The sequence below is a fragment of the Cupressus sempervirens genome, chromosome 2, assembly GCF_028749045.1.
Source record: "Cupressus sempervirens isolate cs-2001-9-10 chromosome 2, ASM2874904v1, whole genome shotgun sequence".
NCBI classification, from domain to species: Eukaryota; Viridiplantae; Streptophyta; class Pinopsida; order Cupressales; family Cupressaceae; genus Cupressus; species Cupressus sempervirens.
The window spans coordinates 292,665,577-292,690,020 of record NC_143119.1 but is presented as its reverse complement, the minus strand read 5'-3'; the positions used below and the strand labels follow the sequence as shown (position 1 = coordinate 292,690,020).

Sequence of the window (24,444 nt, the reverse complement as noted above, 5' to 3'; positions counted from 1 at the left end):
TTCATAAAGAATGCCAAACTGACCCCAAGAAATGTGGGACCATTTGAGGTGTTAGAAGTTGTAAACCCAATGGCCTACAGGATCGCACTACCTCCAACCCTTGCCAAGATGCATGATGTATTTCATGTATCATATCTTAAGAAGTATATCACCCATCATGAGCATGTAATCGATTGGAGTCTTTTGTAGGTACGAGACCTAGGGGTGGTGGAAATAGAGCCGCTCAAAATACTTGAGGTGCGTAAGCTCTGCTTACGAAATCGAGATGTAACCTTGTGCAAGGTTCAGTAGGACTAGTATACTGAGGAAAATGCCACCTGGGAAGATTATGATCAGATCTTTCAAAAATTTCCCCATCTTTTCTCCAAGACCGGAGCATAAAATTTTTGTGACTATCTGTTAAAAAAATAACTATGCTTTGTTACTTAAGTAGAACTTTGTTTTTACTTCTTGTAAAGTTCATCTAGGACAATGAAACACAAGGGGGAGGGTATGTTACATCCCAAATTTTTTATCTTTTAAAATAATATTATAGGCATTGTAATGGTTAGTTAGAAACTCTCGGATATCATAGTCTTGTGAAATGGAAGTTGTGATTAACCAAATTGATTCATGTGTAAATGACTTGTTAGTTGATCATTGTTATTTCGACTAAAAATGAATGCTTATATTTTAAGATAAATGTTAGAGGTGGTTAGCCATTGTAACAATTATCAGTTATTGTGTTTTCTTGATATTTCAATTTAAATGGAGGAACATATTATTGCGGAATACGCATTTTTGGTTGTAGGAGTAGATGAAGGGGGAAGCATTGTAAAATGGGAATCAATGAATGTGGCATCAATTTAGTCCATCGTCAGACCATCAGGTATGGGTTCTAACTACTTTGATGAAGGATTTAATGGTTAGGCAACAAAGTATACCTTGGACAGTGATGAGCTACTTGGTCAATTTTTATGACAAGAGAAATATTAAACATTTAATAGCATAAGAACTATTACCTCTCTTTTATTTTTGAGACTACGGAAGTGGTCAAGATTGTAACTTTACATTTACATATATATAATGCCACCATGATATTCTGGTAATATCTATGAATTGCACTTATATGTATATATACATATATGCATGTACCTAGAGACAATATAATGATAAAAAGGAATTATACGTACTCTTAAGTTACACATGCTTATAGATATATGTATATGCATGTACAATTATAGGTAGAATTCAATAGCATGATGACATAATATATATTTTTTTTGAACCATGAGAAAGTATAATCTTTATGTTTTTTTATGACTCCATATCGATGAGCATTGCCACCTTATCAGCATCAACTTTTAAAATTTGAAATTATGTTCTTGTACCCGATATCGAGCTCTTTCTTGTAACCGGGAGCACAGGAGGCTTTATCTTCCTTCCCTATGGCTGAAAGATCAATATTTTTATTCACTTCCTTCTTCTCATGCAATTACTCTGAACCAAAGAATCTTCTCTTTCTTTCCGTCCATATTCTAGAACATATTACCATACTTTATCTGCAGTGTTGGGCCACCCTGGTGGAAGTAATATCGCGTGGAGTTGTTGCCTCATGATCACATCAATGATTGAATTGTTTTCTCAGGTAATGAAACATTTTGCAAGTCTTTTCTTATTTCATGCTTTGCCATTTTCAATGCATACTTCTCTTTATATATCACTGCCGAATGAAGGAATATCATGATCATGAGCTTGGTTACATATCTAGGTTGTAACCAAGGCTCAAACGTAATAAGAATTTCTGAGAAGCATCAGCCTTGCTCATTCTTTATTTATGACTAGTTTCTTATCTATGTAAATCGGTTGCATACCCATAGGGACTGAACTGATATGGTTCCCTTAAGACTGAATGCTCAGCAATTGTTTAATGCATAATACTGTACGTTGTATAAGGTTTGTTCCATCATTTGGCATAAAATATTTTTCTGACTTATACACTAGTATTTGCTATATACCAGCTGTGATCATTATCAGAATGGTGTTTACAAAATCCAATTGATAAGGATCTCATAATTACCAGCAATCTCCTAGGATGCACCCAAGGCTAGCAAAGCCAAGTGTAAATGGGTGAAGAGGAGAGGTATTCATGCAAGAAGAATAAACTATTAATCAATGTCTAAATTGGATGAACATTTAAAGAAATAAAATTGTTTCATCCAAGTCAGCTCATGATTATCCAAAATATATTCAGTTGTCAAGACAAGTCGAGTGGTGGTGATCGGGCTGTTCATTTGCCCATCTAAATCATTGGCCAAGGTAAATTAGAGGCACGCTTGTCACAATTGATCACTGGAGGTCAAGAGTGCTAGCTGACAGAGGGAAAGTTGATGGAGGCATTCCTCGCCATTGTCTTCTGCATAGCTAACACTCAACACTGGAATGCTCAGATGGCAGGACTATGGTGCCCCAAGCCTAGCTCGGGGTAGGGAGGGTCTTTCTCGTAAGAGATTGTACGGGGATATGTTAAGGTCCGCAGTTGGAAGGTTAAGCCTATGTCAATGCTTCTCCTCTTCACCAAATGCCGAGGCTTGTACAACACATTGACAATTATTTCAGTGCATGTATGAATTCTAAATCTTTTACTTGTACATACTTTTATATTACTTGAAATGTATAATTGTAAAATTTGGAATAAGTTGGTTAGTTTTCTTTCAAATGTAATTATAGAAGTTAGGTATGGAAGTTAACTTAATTGTCTTTCATATGAAATGGATTTAGTCGTTACTTAAATTCTGATTTTATATCTTGCATAATCAATTCAAAAATAGTTTCATTTCTATATGATGTATCAGTTTATAAATGATTTTGTCATTCCGTTAAGATATTCATTTATAATCTTAGAATATGTTCTTTACTTTCAGCTTAATAATAATGGTATGTTACAAGAATACATATGATTTTTCAAAAAAAAGGTCCAGTCTGAGGAATTCTTCAGATCTGGGCCTGCAAACACCCACACATAGGCCTTGGAATGGTCTTCAAAAGATCAAAAAAATGCCCCTTTAAGTCTGCTATCATTCATGGACAGCTTACAAAGTTTGGGAAATTGTAACAATTTTGGCTAAAATTGACCTTCATGGAGGACATCTTCAGAATTAATCTGCATACATTAATGCCATCATGACTTACGTTAAGCTCTTAATCTCAAGCATCAGCAACATTAGACTAAAGAATATGGTGGCTACCTTCCTTCTTGCTCAACTTTCAGCCTTCCTATGCTTGATCAATCATTACTCCAGCTTCCCTTTGCTTCATTTTGATCACATGACTTAGCTGCCGGCTCCTTCATTGATCTTCATTGCAGCTGTCAGTCCTTTTGAAAGTGATTTAGCTTGTCATACATCTCCCACAAGAAATGCAGCACAAAAGATTTCCACCGTTCTAGAAGCTTCACCACTTTATTTAATTAATGTCCCATTTTATAATTTATTTATTGATTACAAGGGCATAATGGGGAAAATCGATCTATCTATGGACTCCATGGACTTGAAAAGGGATATCCACACCTTGTTTCCTCTCAGCCCAAGTAGGGAAAACAACTTGTGCAAGGATAACTTCACCTCCCATACTTGCGTTGCCTTGCCTTCAAGACAAATCCACATTTTGCATCCCAAAATTTGACTAAGTGTAAAACCAGGAAGGGAAACTTGCCTTGCATTTGGATTCTTCATTCTTATCTTTTATCCCTGCATTCCAGTGGGGAAAAGCGACCCATGTCTGAATTTATCCCCAATAGTTCAACAAAATTCAAGTCGACTGCATTCTATGTCTAGATTTTGATCAAATAAAGTGCGGGAATTCTTAGTGAGTCCTGATTTTGATCAAATAAAGTGGGGAAACTCATCATTAGTCGGGATTTTGATGAAACGTAGTGAAAAATCCAAATTAAGTCTGGAACTTAATCAAATAAAGTGGGAAAAATCATAGTAAGTCTGAATTTTGATCAAATAAAATAGAGAATTCATAGTAAGTCCGGATTTTATGCAGTTTTTTTTTTTTTTTAATTATTTTCCTTAGGATTTTGACAATTTTAAGTATGGAAAATCAATTTCTATAAGGATTTTAAGGCCCTATGCACAACATATGCCTTTATAATGTATTTTGGACTATTTGACTAGCCAAAATTTAAATACACCTACAATTTTTAACTCGACTCACTATAACTTGACCACGAAGGACTTTAATTTCCCACTTTGAAATCACAACTTCACTACTTGAATTCTCAGTCACCTCCCAGTCCTTAAAGGTGCCAAAATCAAACTAAACTAACAACTATGAGCTAAAAGAGGGGGTTCCCCATTTGCAAGGGGATGATGGTGTAAAAAGGTCACAACAAGAAGCAAAGAGATTGCAAGACACAGCTCTCAGGTGCAGATTGATCCAATATTTGCTATTTGCATTTTACCAGACAAATACCTATAGCCATGCCCTAGCAAGCAGTTAGAAATCTTCATTGAGGGTTTAAATTTTTGTCAATAGTTTCATCTCAGAACAGACCTGCAGTCAGATCCAGTGCATTACAAGTAGATTGTGGTTTGCAAAGCCCCTTCTCTCAGCCTAACTTAGCCATACCATCTTTACCAGGTCTATTGCAGTACATTTTGTGATGAAACCAGTATTGAATGTTGTAGAATTTTCAGAATTCATCCCCCTTCATCTGGTACAATTTTGTGGATATACTGGTGTCAATTAATCAATAATTAATTGCTTCAGATTGGTGCACTGTGTTTGCAATTATTGATTTCAGCTAGTTGTTTATCTCTTGCATTGGAAACATTGTTGTAAGCCAAGAGTCTTGGCCGCCTTGCCATTTCAGTTTGTAAACAATCTTGTTGCATTCTAATTTCATTGTAGCTACCAGGAGTTTGGATGCAAAGAAATGTCTCTCTCGTATATTTTAATTTGCATGCCAACTGTTTGTATTAATGGCTAGCTATTGTAGGTGCATATTTACAAAGAGTAGGCCATCTATATGCATTGAAAAGATAAATTTATTTATGGCCAACAGAATACCACAAAGAGAGTCCAAGGGACTGCTGAAACAAAGCAGAGGTTAGCCCACAACAGGCACACCAAATGGTGCCCAAGAAGAGAAAACGACGACCGAAAGCAAGAAACGACAAACCACAGAGCCAAGAAATTAAGAACTGAAGGCTAAGCCAACATGTGAGAAACTCCACGACAACCCTAAAAACCTTTGGAAGTGGAAGAGGACCATTGCTAAGTAGAGCCCCCATGAGGTCTCACAAAACTGGAAAGGATAGAGAGGATTCCAAGAAGTCACTTGTTGCCATGCACCAGAGAGAGCATCGAGAAGAAAGAGGTGATAAGCTGACTAGAGTGTTGGCTCGGAGGGTACTGATGCTAAAGATAGAGGTCCCACAACCTCAAGGCTTCTTGAAGATAAAGAGCTAGGCAACATTGGTCAATGAACCTGAAGAAGGCTAAGGGAGAATGACTCTTCCTGAATAGGTAGTAGAATCTCCCCCTGATTCATTGTAGATAGGACACTGGAAAATGATGTGTATCTCAAACTCCACCTCCCCCAAATTGCAAAGTTGGCAAACCATATCCTCCCTGGCAATGTGATGGTCAATATGGATGCGTAGATGATGTGATCCAACCCTAAAAGACCCAAGTGAGATGCAAAGAGAATGCGACCAATGACGATACAAGGGGGGCAGGTAATAATCCCATCCCCAATCTCTAAAATGTGCTCACATAAAAAGCCATCTTGGGGCAAAGCCCCCCATTTGATTAACCCAAGTAATTCGTATATACTGCCTGCAAATGTTTGTCTTGTGGTGCGTATTCAGCTCTTTCCTAGAAGGGAGGAGATGACGAGGGGTATCCAATAAGTATGAGAAAGGAGGAAGACGATCAATCTCAATCCCGATCAAACCTAGAAGAGCCAAGGCCTGAGAAAACCAACTATGAGCCAAGCTCTAGGAAACATAATTTGCAATAACCTCAAAGGAGCAGAAAGCAAGGTACACGTATCTATGGTACTCTCTTGATAGTCCATAAAGCATTTGAGCCGGTGCAAGAACCAAACAAGGTCAAATATGGTACTGAGCTTGAAGGGTGAACACCAAACTCAACCAAAATAATACTATGAGGAGTGGAATGTCTAAACCTATTGATGCATCGAAGAAGCAAGGTTTGAACCCGCTCCAACGAGGTTCAATCATCTTCCAGTAGAGAGGGTCCCCAAATAACAGTTTTATAAAGAGTCAACAGTCTAATCAAGGTATGAATAGAGTCATCTTGGACGTGGTGTCTTAGAAGTGGTGTTGGAAACACTGTCTATCAAGGAGGACCAAAACACCATACCCTTTGTTGATGTATTGTTGCATGGCCAACTTTATGGTGAAATGGGGTCCAAAGAACTTGACTCCTAGATAAGCGTAAGAGGAAGTGATCTCCACCTTCACACCTTGGAAAAAGAAAAAGTGAGAAGTCTTAAGACAATTGAAGACCATAACCTTGGTCTTGCTTAAGTTAATTATAAGCTTTCGTGAGTAACAAAAAGAAGCAAGGCCATCAAAAAGTCTCCACAAACTGTTTGGAGAGGAAGCAAGGAGGACCATATCCTCCATTAATAGCAAGATGGAAATCAAAACCTAGTAGAGGGCACAACTGTCCCCAAGGAGGGGGTGTTCATGAAGAAAATCCCCTAACTCATCAATATAAATCCCAAATAAGGTGGGGAACAAAGTACAACTCTACTTCAACCTCGATGGTGCTCCTGATGAGGTCTAAGATCCCGCAAGGGGTCTTGTTGTGACCCACAATGGTCTCATAGAATCTCATGATGGCTACCAAAAGAGCCTCAAAAATATCAAAGTTGTGTTGTCTTTGAAAAAGGGTCGTCCTAGGCATTGAATCAAAAGCTTTGCAGCAATCCCCAAAGCACCAATAGACTTTCAAGGAGCTAAAGCGAGATTCCTCGATAATTGCTCTGAGTGTCAAAATATGGTCCATGGTCTAGTGATCTAGTCTAAAACCCACATATCCTCTAACTCGAATGTGACATTGATCCAACTCCCAAGAGAGGAGTGTGCAAAATTGTGGCATGTAGTTTGGAGAAAGTGTGGTTGACCATGATGGTCATATAGTTATTAGGATCTGAGGTAGTGCCCACCTCGTGGATTGGATAGATAATACATCACAACCAAAAAGGGGATAAACCTAAACAAACCAACCAATTGAAGATATCATCAAGGAAAGGCCCAAAACAGTGATGTCGTGCTTGAAGAATTTTGTTTGGAACCTTTCCTTGTCTATTGCTCTACTACTATTCACGGAACAAATGACCTCTTTGATGCTAGTGCAGGTGTAAGGATGGTAATGGGGGAGGGGTGACAAGGATGGGAGGTTGGTCGAGAATATCATAGAGAGTGGAGGTGTGGAGACAAGCAAACTGTAACATACACTTTTTCTCGAGTCTTAATTAACAACTAAAATATCAGAGAAGTACAATTATTACTTCATTTTCATGGGAAGATAGTTATATCAGTTATGTTCATGTGAATGAGATTCAACAGTTTCAATTACTTAAACGGGAAACTCATAACTAACATCTGAAAACACCATCAATAAATTTACTATGAAAATTAAAATCTACATACCATGGAATTCGAAACCGAAATCAATCTAGGGTTTCTTCTACAAACACCCAGGTTGGTCTACAAATATCACTATATCAAAATCAAACGACGATTACCATCGAATACCACTATATCAATTAGGGCATCACATAACACTATATCAATTAGGGCATCTATCATCATCGGATCATTTAGGGCATTGCATACCTCTGTGTTAATTAGGGCATCAATTACCTTTGGACCGTTTGAGGCATCAGACACCACTTTATCATTTGGGGCGTCAATACCACTATCATTTAGGTCTTCAGATACCACTGTATCATTATTTTCCTTCTGATTTGCTTAACTGTGGCAATAACATAAGATTAGAAAATATGCTCATAATCATTATTCTTATTAATGAAAGACTGAAATAACAATCCATCAAATAAATCTATCTCTCACAAATAAATATATTCCACAATCAATTAGAGGATCAACCGATCTAACCAGTTGCCAATTATATTGATGATAAGAGTTGTTTTCATTTGAAGAAATAACTGTAATGATGATACAACTCAAATTAATCTTACCTTCTACTTGAACATGCATTATAAAAGTAAAATAACTATTACCGACAAACATTTGAATGTGTAACTTAACTTTATCTGGTGCACGTTTGACATTTTGTGGAGAGGAAACATTGTCAGGGGCTTAACCACCCAACCTCGGGCCATAACTTATCTCCATACAATCTCTAACGAGAAAGGCCCTCCTTACCCGAAATAGACATGGAACACCTTATCATCCACTGAGCATTCTAGTATCTAATCACACCACTCGACTCAATAGCAGGAGAATACAATACACATGATCATGCATGAGCTATTAAATGATATTATTCTATATTTAATGTATCATGTCTAACTTTTATCTCAATGTCATTGTAGACTCCATCTCACCTCTTCACCTTTTCCATGGCTATACAGCCGGTGAATCCTAGGTGCTCGGATCTTAGAGCAATCGGCTCTATCTGTTGATTCTCAACTAATTCATGAATATTATATATATATATATATATATATATATATATATATATATATATATATATATATTCCAGCTTATCACTATCTGTGATTTGAAAAAGATATTCTTAAAAGATTTGCAGAAGGTATTGTGTTAATTCCAATGGCATAATGATTCATGGATTCATATCATGGTTACTTGGCTTTTATTTGCCATGAACAATTCTAATTTAAAGAGGATCAATCCTATAATATCAAACAAGACATAATCATGATAAATACTATAGCTTACTGCTATGTAATTCGATGTTATTGCACCATTGATCAAGAAAAACCGCATTTGAAATACTGGATTTTGGGTACTCCATATAAGCTGGATTAATTCATAATTATTGCCTTGCTGGATGCTCAGCTACTTACCTCTCCTTTGCTTGCAAAACATCTATCTCAGTGTTAGCATAAAAGTGCTCACGGTTTCCGGCAGAATAAATATGAACAAGGTAGTCGGGTATTGTAGGAAATAAGAATAAAGTGCTGCTAATCGATTTTGTATCAGCTCTTCTTTGATTTGCTTCCAGGCATAATCACAGTACGTAAATACAACATCAATATTCAGCATAGAAGGAATAACATGCAGCAATCTGTATTAAGAACAGCACTGCTATAAATGCAAAGGTTTTTGAATGGAAATTGCAGAAAATCGATTGGTTTTTGCAAAGTATCAGTTGTGGAAAGAAGCTGGAATGAGTTAGGAAAACGCTAAAAAAATAATAGAAGTTGGAAATGTAATTCCTTGTCTCTCTTGACCTCATGCTACAAAAAAGAATTAAAAGACTCTTTGGCTTCCAAGAAGCCGTAACATAAGGAAATGTATTGGCTCTTGGACGCCAAATAAATGTGCCAAGTGTTCAATTGGTTTTCAAACAAGAAAAATAATAAAAAGATGGAAGAAGGTTGAAGGTTATAATTCGGAAAATCTTATGGTTTATATCTATCTATGCATATGTAAATATATTAATGAGGTAGCATCATTTTATTATAACGAAAACAATATTATGGTGTCACTTTAATTTATATCTATGTGTACGTAAATCGGTATATATTAAAATAATATGTTGAAAGATCATTCAAAATCCTTTGAGGTACGTATTATATTTTAATTAAATTATTTTATGTTTTAAATTATTTATTTAATAGCTCCTGTGGTTCCATCGATTGTATCATGATGTTCAAGTCGATGAGTCCTCAACCATGGCAATTCACGATTCGTACCCATTTGCCCAGTGATGGTGATGCTCCTGTGCCCAATTCTTTTCTAACAATGCATCCACCCCTTCGACGTGCTTCCTACAAGGAAATTCTCCGCAGTTAAATCATTACCATAACAAGTTATTTAATCATAAATAATTTTAATGGTTAACCGCCTATTCAATTCCATGAATCCGTGATAAATAATCAACTAGCATGTTATCTTCACATGAAATTATAACGACTAACCATCTTACCATTTTGCAGGATTATAACAAATTTATCTATCAATTGACTTCATGTGAACCACAACAGTTATTTTTAAATTAGGTCAAAAATTGATATGTAACACAAACTATGGTCCACGTCGGGGGGGATCAACAAGGGAAAGGGTGCGCCAGAAAGACTTGTGGGAGTAAGTTAGCGAGATACAAAGGGCATCACAATGCTAGGAGAAGAAAAGGTGTTGCTTGTAGTGGAGATGTCAGGATTTTTCAGCGGAGAGTACGAAGCGGAATGGCGGGTGAAGGAGAAGCGGAGGGTGTGGTGCAAGAATTTACAATCATTATCGTGTTTAGGGGGAAAAGGGAGATACTTTAATATGATGTGGACCTCCTCTTTTCTGCCACTAAGTCATTCAAAGGATATGTGGAGTGAAAGAGCTAATCCCCAAATATGATTCCTCTTTATAAACCAAATTAGATTAACAAGGCCAAAGGGAAAGGTATGCTTATACTCAATTTGAATTGTAAAGGAGAATGCGGTATAAGGAAATACAATCTTTGGCCCGTGTGTGATAATGTGTATGCAAAATTGAACTAATTGACTAAATAATGTAGAACTAGATGCTAAGTGTATATAATCAGCCCAATTAAGATATGAATCTAGGCTAAAGATATGAAGAAAAACAAAATATGAAAGACTCACCTTAAAATATGCATGAAAGAATGTCTTTTTCCTCAAAAAATAGTAGATTCAGACTAGTTTCTGAAGATCCAACTGCAAAATCCCAAACAAAATAAAAAACCTAGAAACTGATTTTCTAGAAAAGTAGCAGGGAACAGGTTGACATGGTGATAACTGTGCAAAACAATTCTTGCGAGGTCACTATGTTCCACAGGCACTGTAATGAAGTCAAACCAAGATCTCCAAAAAGCTCTTGGGAAGTTATTGTAATTCCGCTATCCTACTCCTATACATAGAAAGTGAAGGATTTTGTTGTTTGGCAGATGAGGTCTTGCCTTAGTCAAGCCCTAGATCGAAGAATCAACCTTAATTGAGAAATATAAATGTAAATGACTGAAACAAGATAAATGTAAATATTCACCTTGCTTGTAAAAAACCCTTGTAAGGATTTTGCCTTGTATGTTGAAGATGTTGAATTTGATATGTGAATGTAGTCTATCTCCACAAGTTGCAATGGATCCACCATAACCACATCATGGAGCCATGGATGTAAGTGTGCATCAATGAAGAACAAGATGAACGCTTCAATGTAGATCTCCTCCCTTAATGGCCAGCAATATGCCAAATCTTGAAGAGGAAATGCTCACAAAGGATCCATTAATGCTTGATGAAACCCTCTTGCTTGAATGCTTGAAATGCTTCAATACTTGAACTCCTTGAATGCAAAGTATAGGTGTAGCTCTCAAAGAAGTATTAGGTAAGTGTCATTGTGTAGGTGTGAAATGAAGCCTCCAAGTCTCCTTATATACTAGTTTTTGGGCAGAAAAACAATACAAGTCAACCGTAAAACAGGAGTAAACAAAGTAAAACCTAGAGGCTTTTGGGCTTCAAGCCCCATAATCTCTGGGGAAGAGGTCGACCACCTAGGACTAGATCGACTTGGGTTAACCTATTCCAGAACACATCAACTTGGTCACCCTATTCCCAGGAGTGGGAGGAGAGCCACAAAAAGCTCAAGAAGGATCTAAAAGAATCAAGAAGGTGGAAAAAAACAGGCAAGAGGGAGCACCGAGCACAGGTCCCTCCATGGTCTAGGAAGTCACTATGAGACGGGTGCTAAAAGGTCTTAAAAGACAAGTGCGTCCATTTTAAGACAGTACACATTGTACCACTTATTCATAAGGCAAGTGTTCTTACTCTTGGTGATAGGGATCACGCAAATAGTGCAATGGGGGAACACGAGGAGAGAGGCTTCTTAGATGGAAGTAGAGAGGCAGTCAAACAAGTCTAAGGCACACGAGAGGCTAGAGGAGTCATCAATGAGAAGTCGTCTAAGGTGGTGGGTGAAATGATCCTGGTCACCATCATCATACCAAGATACAAGGGGGAGGGGTAGGTGAGGTAGGGTGAGGGTCAATGGAGAGGGGTGAAGGGGGCACTCAGATAGAGAGGCTAAGAAGAGGATGGTCGGCCAAGAGGAGAGGGGTGATGGAGGAGATGAAAGAATAGTTGGAGAGAGCATAATCCCTGGTGGGTGAAATGATCCTGGTCACCATCGTCATACCAAGATACAAGGGGGAGGAGGCAGGTGAAGTAGGTTAAGGGTTAGTGGAGAGGGGTGAAGGGGGCACCCGAATAGAGAGGCTAAGAAGAGGATGGTCGGCCAAGAGGAGAGGGGTCGAGGAGATGAAAGAAGAGTTGGAGAGAGCATAATCCCTTCACCAAGCGTTGGGACTTTTTCAACGAAGAGTACAAAGCGAATTGATAGGTAGAGGCGAAGTGCAAGGTGTAGTGGAAGAATTTACAATCATCATTGTACCACTTATTCATAGCACAAGTGTTCTTACTCTTGGTGATAAGGACCATGGAAATAGTGCGACGGGGGGAATGTGAGGAGAGAGGCTTCCTATAGAGAGGCAGTCAGGCAAGTCTAAGGCACATGAGAGGCTGGAGAAATCATGGGAGAGAAGTCGTCTAAGGTGGTGGGTGAAAGGATCTTGGTCACCATCATCATGGCAAAGGGAGATATAAGGTGAGGGGCAATGGAGGCGGGTAAAGGGGGCACTCGGATGGAGAGGCTAAGAAGAGCATGGTCGGCCAAGGGGAGAGAGGTGATGGAGGAGATCAAAGAAGAGTTGGAGAGAGCATAATCCACAACACTACCACCCCCCCATAGTAAGGCCAGCAAGTGAAAGACCTAGAGCCAAGAAAGAATGGAAGGCCATTCGATATCACCAATCCAAAGACTTGCACAGTTGTAGGTGGCAGTTATTTCGTGAGGCGCCCCAACATGTCATCAGAGGACATCTAAGGTCCCACAATAACTAAATCCGTCTCATCGATGCACATCATGTCCATGTCCATAACCTGGTTGTAGAGGGGGGGCTGTAGGAATCTAGTTCGCCCATTGAAGTCCCAAACAATAAGAATATCCCCAATAGTAGAGAAATAAGAGATGTCTTCAAATAAATTTACATAGTGACCGTCATCATGCCCATTATGTATAGCATAGAAGAAGTTGGGGGGAAGTAGCACACTTTAATGAAAGTATCTCTGAGGTGTGAGACCGTCTAACCAACACGGACCCACAAAAATCTAGTGGTGTCAAACCAAATGACTGAAGTAAGATCTTGAAGGCAATTATTGAGTAGACAAGGGACCCCGCCAAACCCCTTGACACCACCAAAGCACTTCAACTTGTCCCTAAATGCTGAAAACTAGTGGACGCCAATGACAACTAGGAGAGGGTGAGTCAGACTCTTATGAGTCTCTCTAACGAAGAGATCAACCAACCCCAAAGTGTCCTAAAGTAAACCAAGCATGGACCACATCCTTCCATTCGTATTCCAGCACTTGACCTGCATAGGGACCCCGCCAAGAACCCCTACACCCAACTGCTGACGAGATTATCATAGAGTTGCTGCAACAGACTAGGATTCCCAACCAAGGGGAAAGGAGTCCCTAATAACCGCCCTCAAGTTCCTAGTAACTGCCCACTTACCCTGTCGTCTAGCCTCAATCACCAACCCTCAAGAATTTTTAAATTCAGCCACCTGTGATTTTATGGGATCCTCATCCAAAATAATCTTCGTGGGAAGTGTGAACAATTTCATCCTAGCACGGAGGACAAGAAGACGATCTGCAAAGGAGAGAAAGCGAAGAAAAAGGGTGTTGTCATAGCCAATCCAAGCTCTATCAAGAGTGCTATCAGTGATGTCCAACTGCTCACTTAGGAACAAATAGCCCATGGAGAGTGGGTCAGAGGAGGGAGGAAAGCCACAAACCTTCAAATTAAGCACTCAAGCAGCTGCCTCATTCATTCTTAGACAAATTTAGAATAGACCAATTCCTAAACTCATCAAAGAGGCGCACTATTACCATTGCAGATTGTGGCCCAAGTCTTTAATTGTTGTTTTGTTTTGGATTTCAAAGAGGACTTCTACTGTCTAATTCAGATTGTTTACCCGTAATGGTTTTGATTTCAGAAACCTGTTCGATGCTAGAGTTGAGCTATGGTTTGAGAATGGCATTCTCAGCCAAAGCCAATGAAAGCTTCTATGTTCTAAGTTGGATCTGATTTGCTTTTGAAAACCACCACACTCTATATCTATGGAAGAAAATTTGTTAACAATAGTCTAAATTGGCGCTCTGAGAGCTTGAATATCTAGCTCCATTTTCCCCACACACTCTAACAAGTCAGCCACTAAGGCCCTGTCAACGCCCTTCCTATGATATGTCTACAGTTGTGTGAGAAGAAGCGGCTCAATGTGATCTACAGTAGCAAACACCCGCAAGAGTAACAACAAAGAAAAGAGCCAAGACCAGGCCGCAAGTCAGAGGCAAAGACCAAAGACCACAGCCGCAGGGAGCAGTAAAAGAAAGAGCCATGGCCAAGGCAACTACCATAACCATCGCAAAGGAAACCAGTAGTTAGAAAAAGGCCAAACACATAACAAAGACACACTTAGAAAAAGATCAAACACATAACAAAGACGGAAAACTGCCATCAGAAGCTGCCTGAAAATGCCAACCCTGATCAAGGCAACCTGAAGAACAATACAGAGGAAGAACCACGACACTAGAAAAATCCAACACCAAACACCAGACGTCAAAGGTAAAACCGAAGCATGACGGAACAGCATTTGACAAAGTAGGCTCCAAGTTCATTTGTGGTAGCACCCTTGAAAGATCGCTATTAGAACTGTGAGTTTAAATAACAAAGCCTGACCATGACCCAGAGGCACAAGAAACCACACGAAAAGAACACAAGCCAGGGAACAAGCAACTAAACAAAAGTGCGAACAAGAAGGAAGGACCCACATGCTAGTAAAGTCGAGGCACGTGCAAAAGCACAAATTTACGAGCAAAGAGCCACAAAAATGAAAAACCCTTCGCAAAGAAAAGCCCAAACGCCAAAGCCACAAACCAAAAACTAGACGCCACAAATGACACAAGAAACTAGGCAACAAGAAAGAGAATAAATGAATGATGAAGAATCAACAAGTGCAAAATGAACACACAAACAAGCACAAGCAGACGTGCATGCCCAAACAACAGAACCAATCCAAATGCTCACATGAAGGTCGCACGAGTAGAGACAAACATGACAAAAAGAGTTGCATTTGCATTAAGGTCCTTTTCCTAGACATCTTAGTAACTATTTGAAAGCAATTAAATCATATTTGACATCATTTCAAGCAAGCACTATCACACTAAAACATTGAAACAGATAGTAAAGAGGTTTTATGCAGAATGTTTGACCAAATCCCTTGTGTTTTAATCAGCATTTTGAGTTCAAGATTGGCAATGGATCTTTCAAGTAATTATGAAAGGTCGTAATTATCTCGAAGAGCAAATGATAAAGGGTTATGACTCTTTCGAAGGGTGGTAACTAGGAAAGCTTGTGACCATTGCAAGCGTAAGACATGATGAAGAGGTGTGATTTTCCTTTACGAAACTAAGGAATGGTAGCAATCATGTAGTAATGATCACAATCATGTATGGGTTGGTAAGGAAACAAATTGGGAGAGTAGAGATAGGTTCCCCTTCTAAATAGGCCACCCCAATGTTGGATGGACAAGAAGTCTCTCCACTTGTGGGAAAAGGAGTGTCATATCCCACACTTGGGCTTAAGTTGCAGCAATTGTTTTCGGCACCCTATCTTGGGTTCCTTTCCAATTCCTACAATGGTTGGTTGTTGGAAATGAAGCTAAGGAATGGTAGCAATCATGTGTAGGTTGGTAAGGAAACACAATTGGGAGAGAGAAGAAGGGTGCCCTTTCAAAGCCCACCCGAACCTCCACATAGAAGGTTCTAACCACTGAAATGTGCCTATCCATGCCCCCATACACAGCCCATTGTGGACTTCTCTGCGTCAACGACATGAATGAAAACAACTAAAGGCTCTATGAATTGTTAACAAATAAAACAAACGAATAGTTGGATTGAAGAACAAAACATAACTTTATAAACAAATTAAAATAAAATGAATGATAAACTAGTAAAAAGAGTAAAAGAGAAATGAAATTAGAACTTACATCTACAATCTCCTTTGTCAAAAGACAATGTTTTACACAATGAAAAACCAATCTACCTTGTAAATCTGTATATAGGTACCAGCATATGAAGGCAACAAGCACATCTCACTAACAAAGGTCCACTTTATGGCAGATTTTGACGGAAGCAAAGATTGTAATGTGATAAAATTCATTGCAAAGTGGATTGTGGCAAGACAAGCTGCGACAAAACAACTCTAGATATTTCCTCATCAATTTGTGGACCCAAACATGATTTTATATGTATTTGCAAGCATTTCTACAATGGTCCACAATTAATTCGAAATTTTGATCCACAAGAGTTTTCAAGATCCTCCAACATAAGGTCGGAGCAATAAGCAGAACAGGGATTCTAGAATATACATGGATATTTCTCCATTAGATATCTACTTACAACATCATGTATTGTATTATTTATAATGATCTGCTCTTGACAATGCCTATTCCATCATAAAAGTCACAGAGCTGTGCTTAATTTATCACTGCAACATCCAGATTGTCTTTTAAACAAGCTAGTTCCACAAAGTTTCCACAATCTTAATTGCATATAATTAATAGTATATTTTCTCACTGGCTTGCTTCATTTATGTTTGAAGTAATTATAACTTGAGGGAAATTAAAGCATTTGTCTTCCATCATAGTGCAGGATCCTACATGGTAGATTTGTCTAGACTATTGTATTCTAATGACTAACATATGAGAGAAGAGAGTGAAGATAGTGCCTACAGCAACAATCACCTTGAAATTACTACTACTAGTATGATATGAGAAACACATGCTTATGACAGATTTTTATTATCAGATTTAGAGAGTTGAAAAGATAGAGCTTTGGTAGAAAATATGCATTATTTGTTCAGTGTGAAAGATCTTATGAAAAAGAAAAAAAACACTGGTTTGTTAAATGGAGAAGAATAAAAGCCTTCTTACACTTTAGTTCCCGATTTCCAAAATTAAATGCATTCCAAACATTAAAAGGGTTCTAAAAATACCAAAACAGATAAAATGAAATACCAAAATTCAACCATGCTCAGCAGATCAAAATCCAAACTACAACCAATATTCGCCATCAATTTTTTAAGCACCTTGTTCAACTACCACATCTGTCACCAGAGGCAGCAAAACATGTTTCTCCCTCCTTGTAACACCAAAGCATGGAAGAAACACTGGCTTTGTCACCTGCAATCAACCATGGCCATAACTGAAGTTACAAAGAGCATAAATCTCATTCCTGAAATTTGAATCTGATTGAACAAATGGATTTAGAATAACTTAGTATGCTTAGCTCAACAATGTCTTGCACAATATTTGTCAAGGAATGATCAAATAAATTTAAAACTTGGAGATGCTAAAGAATCAACTACTTCATACATTTCTATGAAGCCATCTTATGGTGGTCTTTCATAGGACATTAATATTATTATCTTATCTACAAAGGATTCGTAAGAACAAGTACAAATAGCCATATGAAGAAGAAATTTCTCAAGGAGGCATGTAGCTGATTAAGACCAAAGAAAGAGCTCACGACCAAGAGCATCACAGCCACATGTAGTCGGGTGAAATCAAAGGACCAATTATATTGTCACCTAACATATCATAATAAGAACAAACAAGAACCAGAGAGTGCTCAAAGGAGAATGTACAGGGCTGAGAAGGCCAGAAAAAATACTCCTCGGAGGAAACTATGCACTCCATACAGAAACTATATTAACACCCAACATCAGTGATTCCCTTATGGCAAAGCTACTTATTCAAGCCTGACTTTTTGAAGTGGTTTGCCGCCAATTGTTAGATCCCCAATGCCAAAACAAAGTAGATCAATGCAGACTATAAATAGGAGGAGTTGGTTGGATTAGCCCACTCATAATACGCATAGAAGGATGGTCTCCCACTAATCTGTCCTCATAACTGTCTGAGCTGGTGGCATGCATGTTCTGCCTAATGACTTCAACATCTTTGATGAACAGCTAGAGGTACCTTGCAAAGACCTTCACACATAAGTCCCAAATACCTCTAACTGGAATGGCAAATTAAAGTGGATAGAGCTGCCCAAGTCATAGACTAAATTATCTTCCCAAATTTCATAGCAGATAGGACTAATTACTTTTCAATTTCCACTTCTTCCAAGCAGAAACAAGAAATTTTGTCACCACATAGAATACCGTATTGTGGCGTTGTTAGAGTTTGGATAGGTATGAGCTTGTATTGCTAGACAAAGTAAGAGGAGGCTAGAAATACCTTGGGTGTAGGAATGAGAAAAGTCACTAAACAAGTTTTACCAATTAGTTCAAGAAGCCCACACTTAGGGTTGGATGTGAGTTCAGCAAGGTTCTAATGAGGAGATTGTTCAAAAAATTGGAGTGATTCAGAGCCTAACAATCACATCCCCACGCAAGCAAGTGCACTTGGAAAAAAATGAAAACTGGTAGGTGCAATCCACCTAGCTGCCAAATGCATCATATTTTTTCTTTGTCATTTATGAGTCTTGGGTTGTGAAGTAAGATCTGAGGATGGATTTGAGGAGTACAAGGCATAGTTTGTAATCTCCCCTTTCTGAAGTAAAATTAATAATAAATAATTACAATAAACAATAATAAAATTGAACATAATTAATAAAATAACTAAATAATAATAATTAAAATGCAAAAAGAAATGTGTGCAATGATGGGAGCTGACCTGGTTTCCGCTGGGGCTAGGGCACAAGCCTTAGCCTCCTTGGTGCATGCAGCACTTGCAGGGACAGCATTCAGGGTTTTTTTTCTGCAAGCAGGGAGGGCACGATGGTGGAGGGCTCTTTTCTGCAGTTTCCTTCTCTTTTGGGGAGTTGTCTTGCGGGTTTTTTGTTGATATTGCATTTGTGGCGCAGAGCTTTATTTTGGTTCATTTGTTGTGGTTCTAGGTGAACCTCTTTTACATTTGTGGGGTTTTTTGTGTGGGGTAGCAAAAGCTTTAATCTGGTCGTGTATGACAAACTTCACTAGTAATTCTGGAAAGCAAGATCCTTCGTTAAGGGATGTCGCTGAAGGAGTCCCTGGTTCTCAAGTCCATGAAAAACTAACTTTTGTGTCATTTGATGCAAGCATGGGGGAGACTTCCTCTCAAATGAAGGGTTTCAAACCTTCAAAGATGAATGGTTGTCTTGCAAGGAGACCAGGCCTGTCCTTGTGATTCAACCTGATTCAATGGAAGAAGATATTATCTTTGTAGCCATGCTTTGATTTGCAAATTTATGGGAAAAAGAGTATCTCAACCTTTTATAGAGTTGTGGACTTGTCGCACATGGAATCCTGAGGGAGAAATGGAGGTGCTTTTGGCAGCTAATGAATATTTCTTGGTTATCTTCTCATTCATGTCTAATGGGAACAAGGCTCTGAAGGAGGACCTTATTTTTATAATTAGGTCGCCTCTTTATCAAGCCATGGCATATTTGATTTAAACCATCAGAAGAGCTTCCATCAAAGGGTTCTGTTTGGGTAAGGTTTCCATGGTTTCCTCTGGAATTTTGGTGTGACAACATCTTCAATCTAGTAGCTGCACAGCTGGGGAGATCAGTTGGTCCTTCACAACAAACTATAGAAAAAAAGGTAATTACTTATGCTTGTATTTGTGTTGAAAATAATTTAAGCAAGTCATTACTAGATTCTGTAGAAATCCAGTTTGGATCAAACTCCTAGATTCAGTAGCTGGATTCTGAAACCCTGACATTTCAATGTCGGTTTGTCATGAACATGTGCATTTGCAATGGATATGCCCCAAGTTTAAACCTGCAGGGACCTCCAAAAGTGGTTTGAATGCTCCACCTCCTAAACAAAATAAGGGAAAGTCGCTTATGGTTGCAGATAAGGAAATTTTTGTCCTGGTAAACTCCCAGAATAAAAGAAGAGGTATACAGTGAACCTTTCATGACAGGCAATCTGATAAGTTTTTAACAGGTTTGATGCTTTGGATGTCCTAGATCAGTTTGATGGAGCTATTGCAAATCTTCTTGTGGGTCAAGAGCTTTTGTCTTCAGGAAACCCAGATGGAGAGAATGGACATAGTGCACAAGTTGATCTATAGGAAGAGGTTTTAGGTGTGCAAATGGACACATGTGCTCCTTTTAGGGACCACAGGAGAAATTGGAGGAAGTGAAGGCACAGAGATCAAGGATAATTTAAGCCTCATTTGCTCTGGCCTATTGAGTAGAAGGCTTCTCAGGATGGCAGTATGAGTAAGGGGATTCCCCCCATGTTAGGAACAGGAAAAAAGTTAAGTAACCAAGAGAAAGCTCAGAAGCTGGGTAGGAAGAAGGACCAAGCGAGGTGAAGCTAGTGGGTGAGACTTTGGTGGAGTCTGGATCAGTGAAAAACATTGATTCACTTTTCACCATCAGAAAAATGATTGTTCTCTCGTGGAATGTAAGGGGGTTGAATAACATCCCTAGACAAAAGAAAGTTGAATACCATCCCTAGACAAAAGGCTATTCTTGAGTTCATTGTCTCAGAGTCACTGTTAGTGCATTGGGACTCAAGGCAATTTTGGAGGTACAGCTCACTGTGGAATTCATGTAATAAGATTGTTCCATTCTAGTGGATCTCTAGCAGGTCTTCTATTTCTTTGATGGTTACAAGCTATGAATCTGGTGGAAACCTTCTCTTTGCTAATGTTAATGCTCCCACTGATTTTTCAGGGAAAACTTTGTTGTGGTCATATGGGAATTCTCAGACTGGATCCTTTGCAGGCCTTCTGAGAAACAATATTAAACTTTTGAGGCTGGTGGATGTTAAACCTTCCAATGGTATATACACCTGGAATAATAGGAGATGCGGAGAAGAGGTTATAGAAGAAAGATTGGATAGGTTTTTGGTCTCTTGTTCTTGGATGGAGGATAGCTAGAATACTAGATTAAAGATTTTAAATTGGAGAGGCTCAAGTCATTGGCCGATCAAATTTTCTGCTACTAGGTTTCAAGTATCAAACAAGCCCTCTTTTATAATTTCAGCTTATATGGCTTTGGGATTCTTTCCTTCATGATCTCAAAGCAGATTGGTGGCACAAAGGAAACCCAGCTTATGGAACTGCCATGTACTCTTTTGCCAAACAATTGCAATTTATTAAGTTGAAAAGGTGGAATAGGATGAGTTTTGGGAATATTTTCCTAGAAAAGAGGAGTGCTCAGTCTCGGATTGGCTCTATTACCCATCAAATTAGGGATCAAGGTATGTATGAAGATTAATATAGAGAGGAAGCTTCTGCCATGAAGGATCTAGAGGAGTGGGAAGATCGTGAAGTGATTTATCGGAAACAAAAGGCTCTAGTGGATTGGTTGCAAGAAGGGGACAAAACACAAAGTTCTTCCGTAATATAGTTAAAGATTGAAGACATGGTAGCTCTATCACTTCTCTCATTTCCTCTGAGGGAATTCTCCTCTTTTCTCATGACAGGATTAATCAGGACACCATCAGCTCTTTTAGGAATTTATTCACTAAGGATTCGGTTACAGCTGAAGAGAAGCAAAAATTGGTGTTGGCTTTTATTCCTCCCCTTGTCTCTAATGAGATGAATGAAGATCTTATTCAATCTATTTCTTTTGAGGAAGTTGAAGCAGTTGCTTTTGGTATAAACAAGGGTAAAGCTCTAGGGCTAGATGGATTCCCTATTGAGTTTTATCAAGAATTTTTGGAAATCATTAAACTGGATCTCTTTAAGGTTGTTCAAGAATCTTTGAGGAATAAACAGGTGCTCAAAGCTTTGAATGCTACTTTCCTTGCACTTATTTTTAAAAAAGGAAGGAGCACACTCTCTAGATTCCTTCAGACCTATTGCTTTGTGTAATGTAGCCTATAAAATTATCACAAAGCCGATTGCTGAAAGGCTTAAACCATGGTTGAGAAAATTAATTTCTAAGGAGCAAAGAGGCTTTGTTTCTGGGAGACAAATTTTGCATGGGATTATAATTGCTTTAGAGGTACTGCAATCTATGACAGCATCTAAGGAGAAGGCTATGTTCATAAAATTGGACATGGTTAAAGCTGACGGTAGGGTTATGTGGTCCTTGCACAAAGATCTTAAATTTCTTAGTGCCTTTGGATTTAGAATTCAATAGATTAGGTGGGTGATGAGCTCCATTGGTGAGCCCTAAGAGTTATTTGGTGCATCAAGAGGTCTTTGACAAGGTGAGAACCCCTTTCCCATATCTCTTCATTCTAATGGTTGAAGGATTGGGAAGATTTTTGAAGTCCAGAGTCAGACAAGGTTTGATCCAAGGGCGGAATTGAGGTTATGGTATTCCTCCCTCTACCCATCTTCAATTTGTTAATAAGACTTCTCTTATGGGTGTTGCCTGAAACAGTGAAGCAACTAACTTTAGAAAAGCATTGGATATCTACTTAAAAGCCTCAGGACAAAAGATTAATGAAAGGAAATATGCTATCTTATTTTTTAATACTTTGCTCTTCTTCAAGCCAGGATTGTAAGAATTTCGAGAACTCCACTGGGAACACTTTTTTGTTTATCTGGGAGTTCCTCTCTCAGCAAGCCGCCTTCATGGGAGGTTCTGGCACAAGATATTGGATAATTATCATCCTCACGTTAGTCATTGGACTAATAGATGGATGTCAACGAAAAGTAGACTGACTCTGTTGATATCTGTGATACATGCCCTATTTATAGATGTTTTGCGCAGACAGCATCAGCTAGCTTTATTAGATAATTCGATGCCCTTTCCAGGCAATTTTTATGGATAGGTAACTTACATTCTTCAAAGTGGAGTTCAGTTAAATGGGATGCTATTTGCAGGTCAAAGCAGGACAGTGGTCTTGGTCTTAGAAATGCAGGTTTGAATGGTCATGTTTTGGCTGCTAAAGATGGTGTATCAACCATGATCAAAGATGGGCTAAAATATTTAACATAATATTAAAATATTTGGGGGAGTGGAGGGAAAGGACATCCCTCGGTATGACCTTCAAGAGTGTGGTTCCATGTTTTGGCATACTCTTAAACGAGGAGCCCAGTTAGTTAAGCAAGGATTATTTTGGATCTGTAATAAGGGCAAGGATGCTATGTTCTGGACAGATTCTCGGGATGGACTCCCTCCTATTCTATCCCGATCTCCCCATTTGCATGCTCTTAGTAATTATTTTCTTGAAGCTGGATGGACTTGTGTTGAGGATTTTAAGATTTTTATGAACTTGGAACATAGTCAAATGGCTAGATGGAAAAAACCACATGACCTTCTGGAGGCTCAATTGAAGATAGGGAAGAGCTCACTAGAAATTTGGCTAGGATAAGGTATAATTGATTCAATGGAGAAAACATTCTTGTCTGGGGTCCAAATTCAAAAGGTAGGTTTACAATGGCTTTAGGGTACCAAGAACTTGATAGGTTGGTATTTGGTAGGGCAAATGTATCTTGGAGTAAACATGTTTGGAACAACATGGCTTGGCCTAAGAGCAATTTGTTCTTGAGGCTAGACGTGCAAAATAAGTATCTCAACTAGGATAATCTTAGGAAGAGAGGGTTCCAAGAGCCCTCAATTTGTGTTTTAAGCGAAAACGGCGACAAGACTAGCCCCCATCTCTTCTTTCATTGTTCTTTTGCTATGAATGTTTGGCATTGGTGGAGGGGAGTTTAGGGGCACACATGTATCTATGTCAACTCTTTGATTGATTTTTGGAACACCTTGGGCAGAGCTCCTACTAAGATTTCATTTGTGAAGGTGGTCTGGGACATTGGGCCTTGTTTCATTAATTGACAATCGAGGCTTGAAAGGAAGACAAGGATTTTTCAAAACAAGAGGATACAGGTGAAGCAGTTTTGGTTGCATGTTATGAATGTGATCCAAGAAACTTTGATGTTGAAGTGTGACCTTTCAAAGACTGTAGATCTTGTTGATTTACAAGTTGTCCAGAACTTTAAATTTGTTGGAGCGAATTCTGGAGATGGCATTCTTAGAAGGCAGCAGACAAGGAGTACTAAACAGAAAGTTTAGAGGGACGATAAATGGTCTCCGCCACCTCCACGAACTATTAAGGTGAACATCAATGGGACTTCTAGACAGAATCCAGGATATGCTGGAGTCAGGAGAGTTGGCAGAGATAACTC

General features: G+C 38.7%; 1 protein-coding gene across 1 annotated transcript in view; it reads right to left on the bottom strand.

Annotated features, from left to right (window-relative positions):
* Positions 1-24,444, bottom strand: part of LOC149572221 (uncharacterized) — a 72,647-nt gene that overhangs the window by 7,714 nt on the left and 40,489 nt on the right. Inside the window, exon 4 of the mRNA XM_089813474.1 lies at positions 17,448-17,541. Coding sequence (XP_089669600.1) covers positions 17,448-17,541 — 94 coding nt within the window. The remainder of the gene's footprint in view (positions 1-17,447; positions 17,542-24,444) is intronic.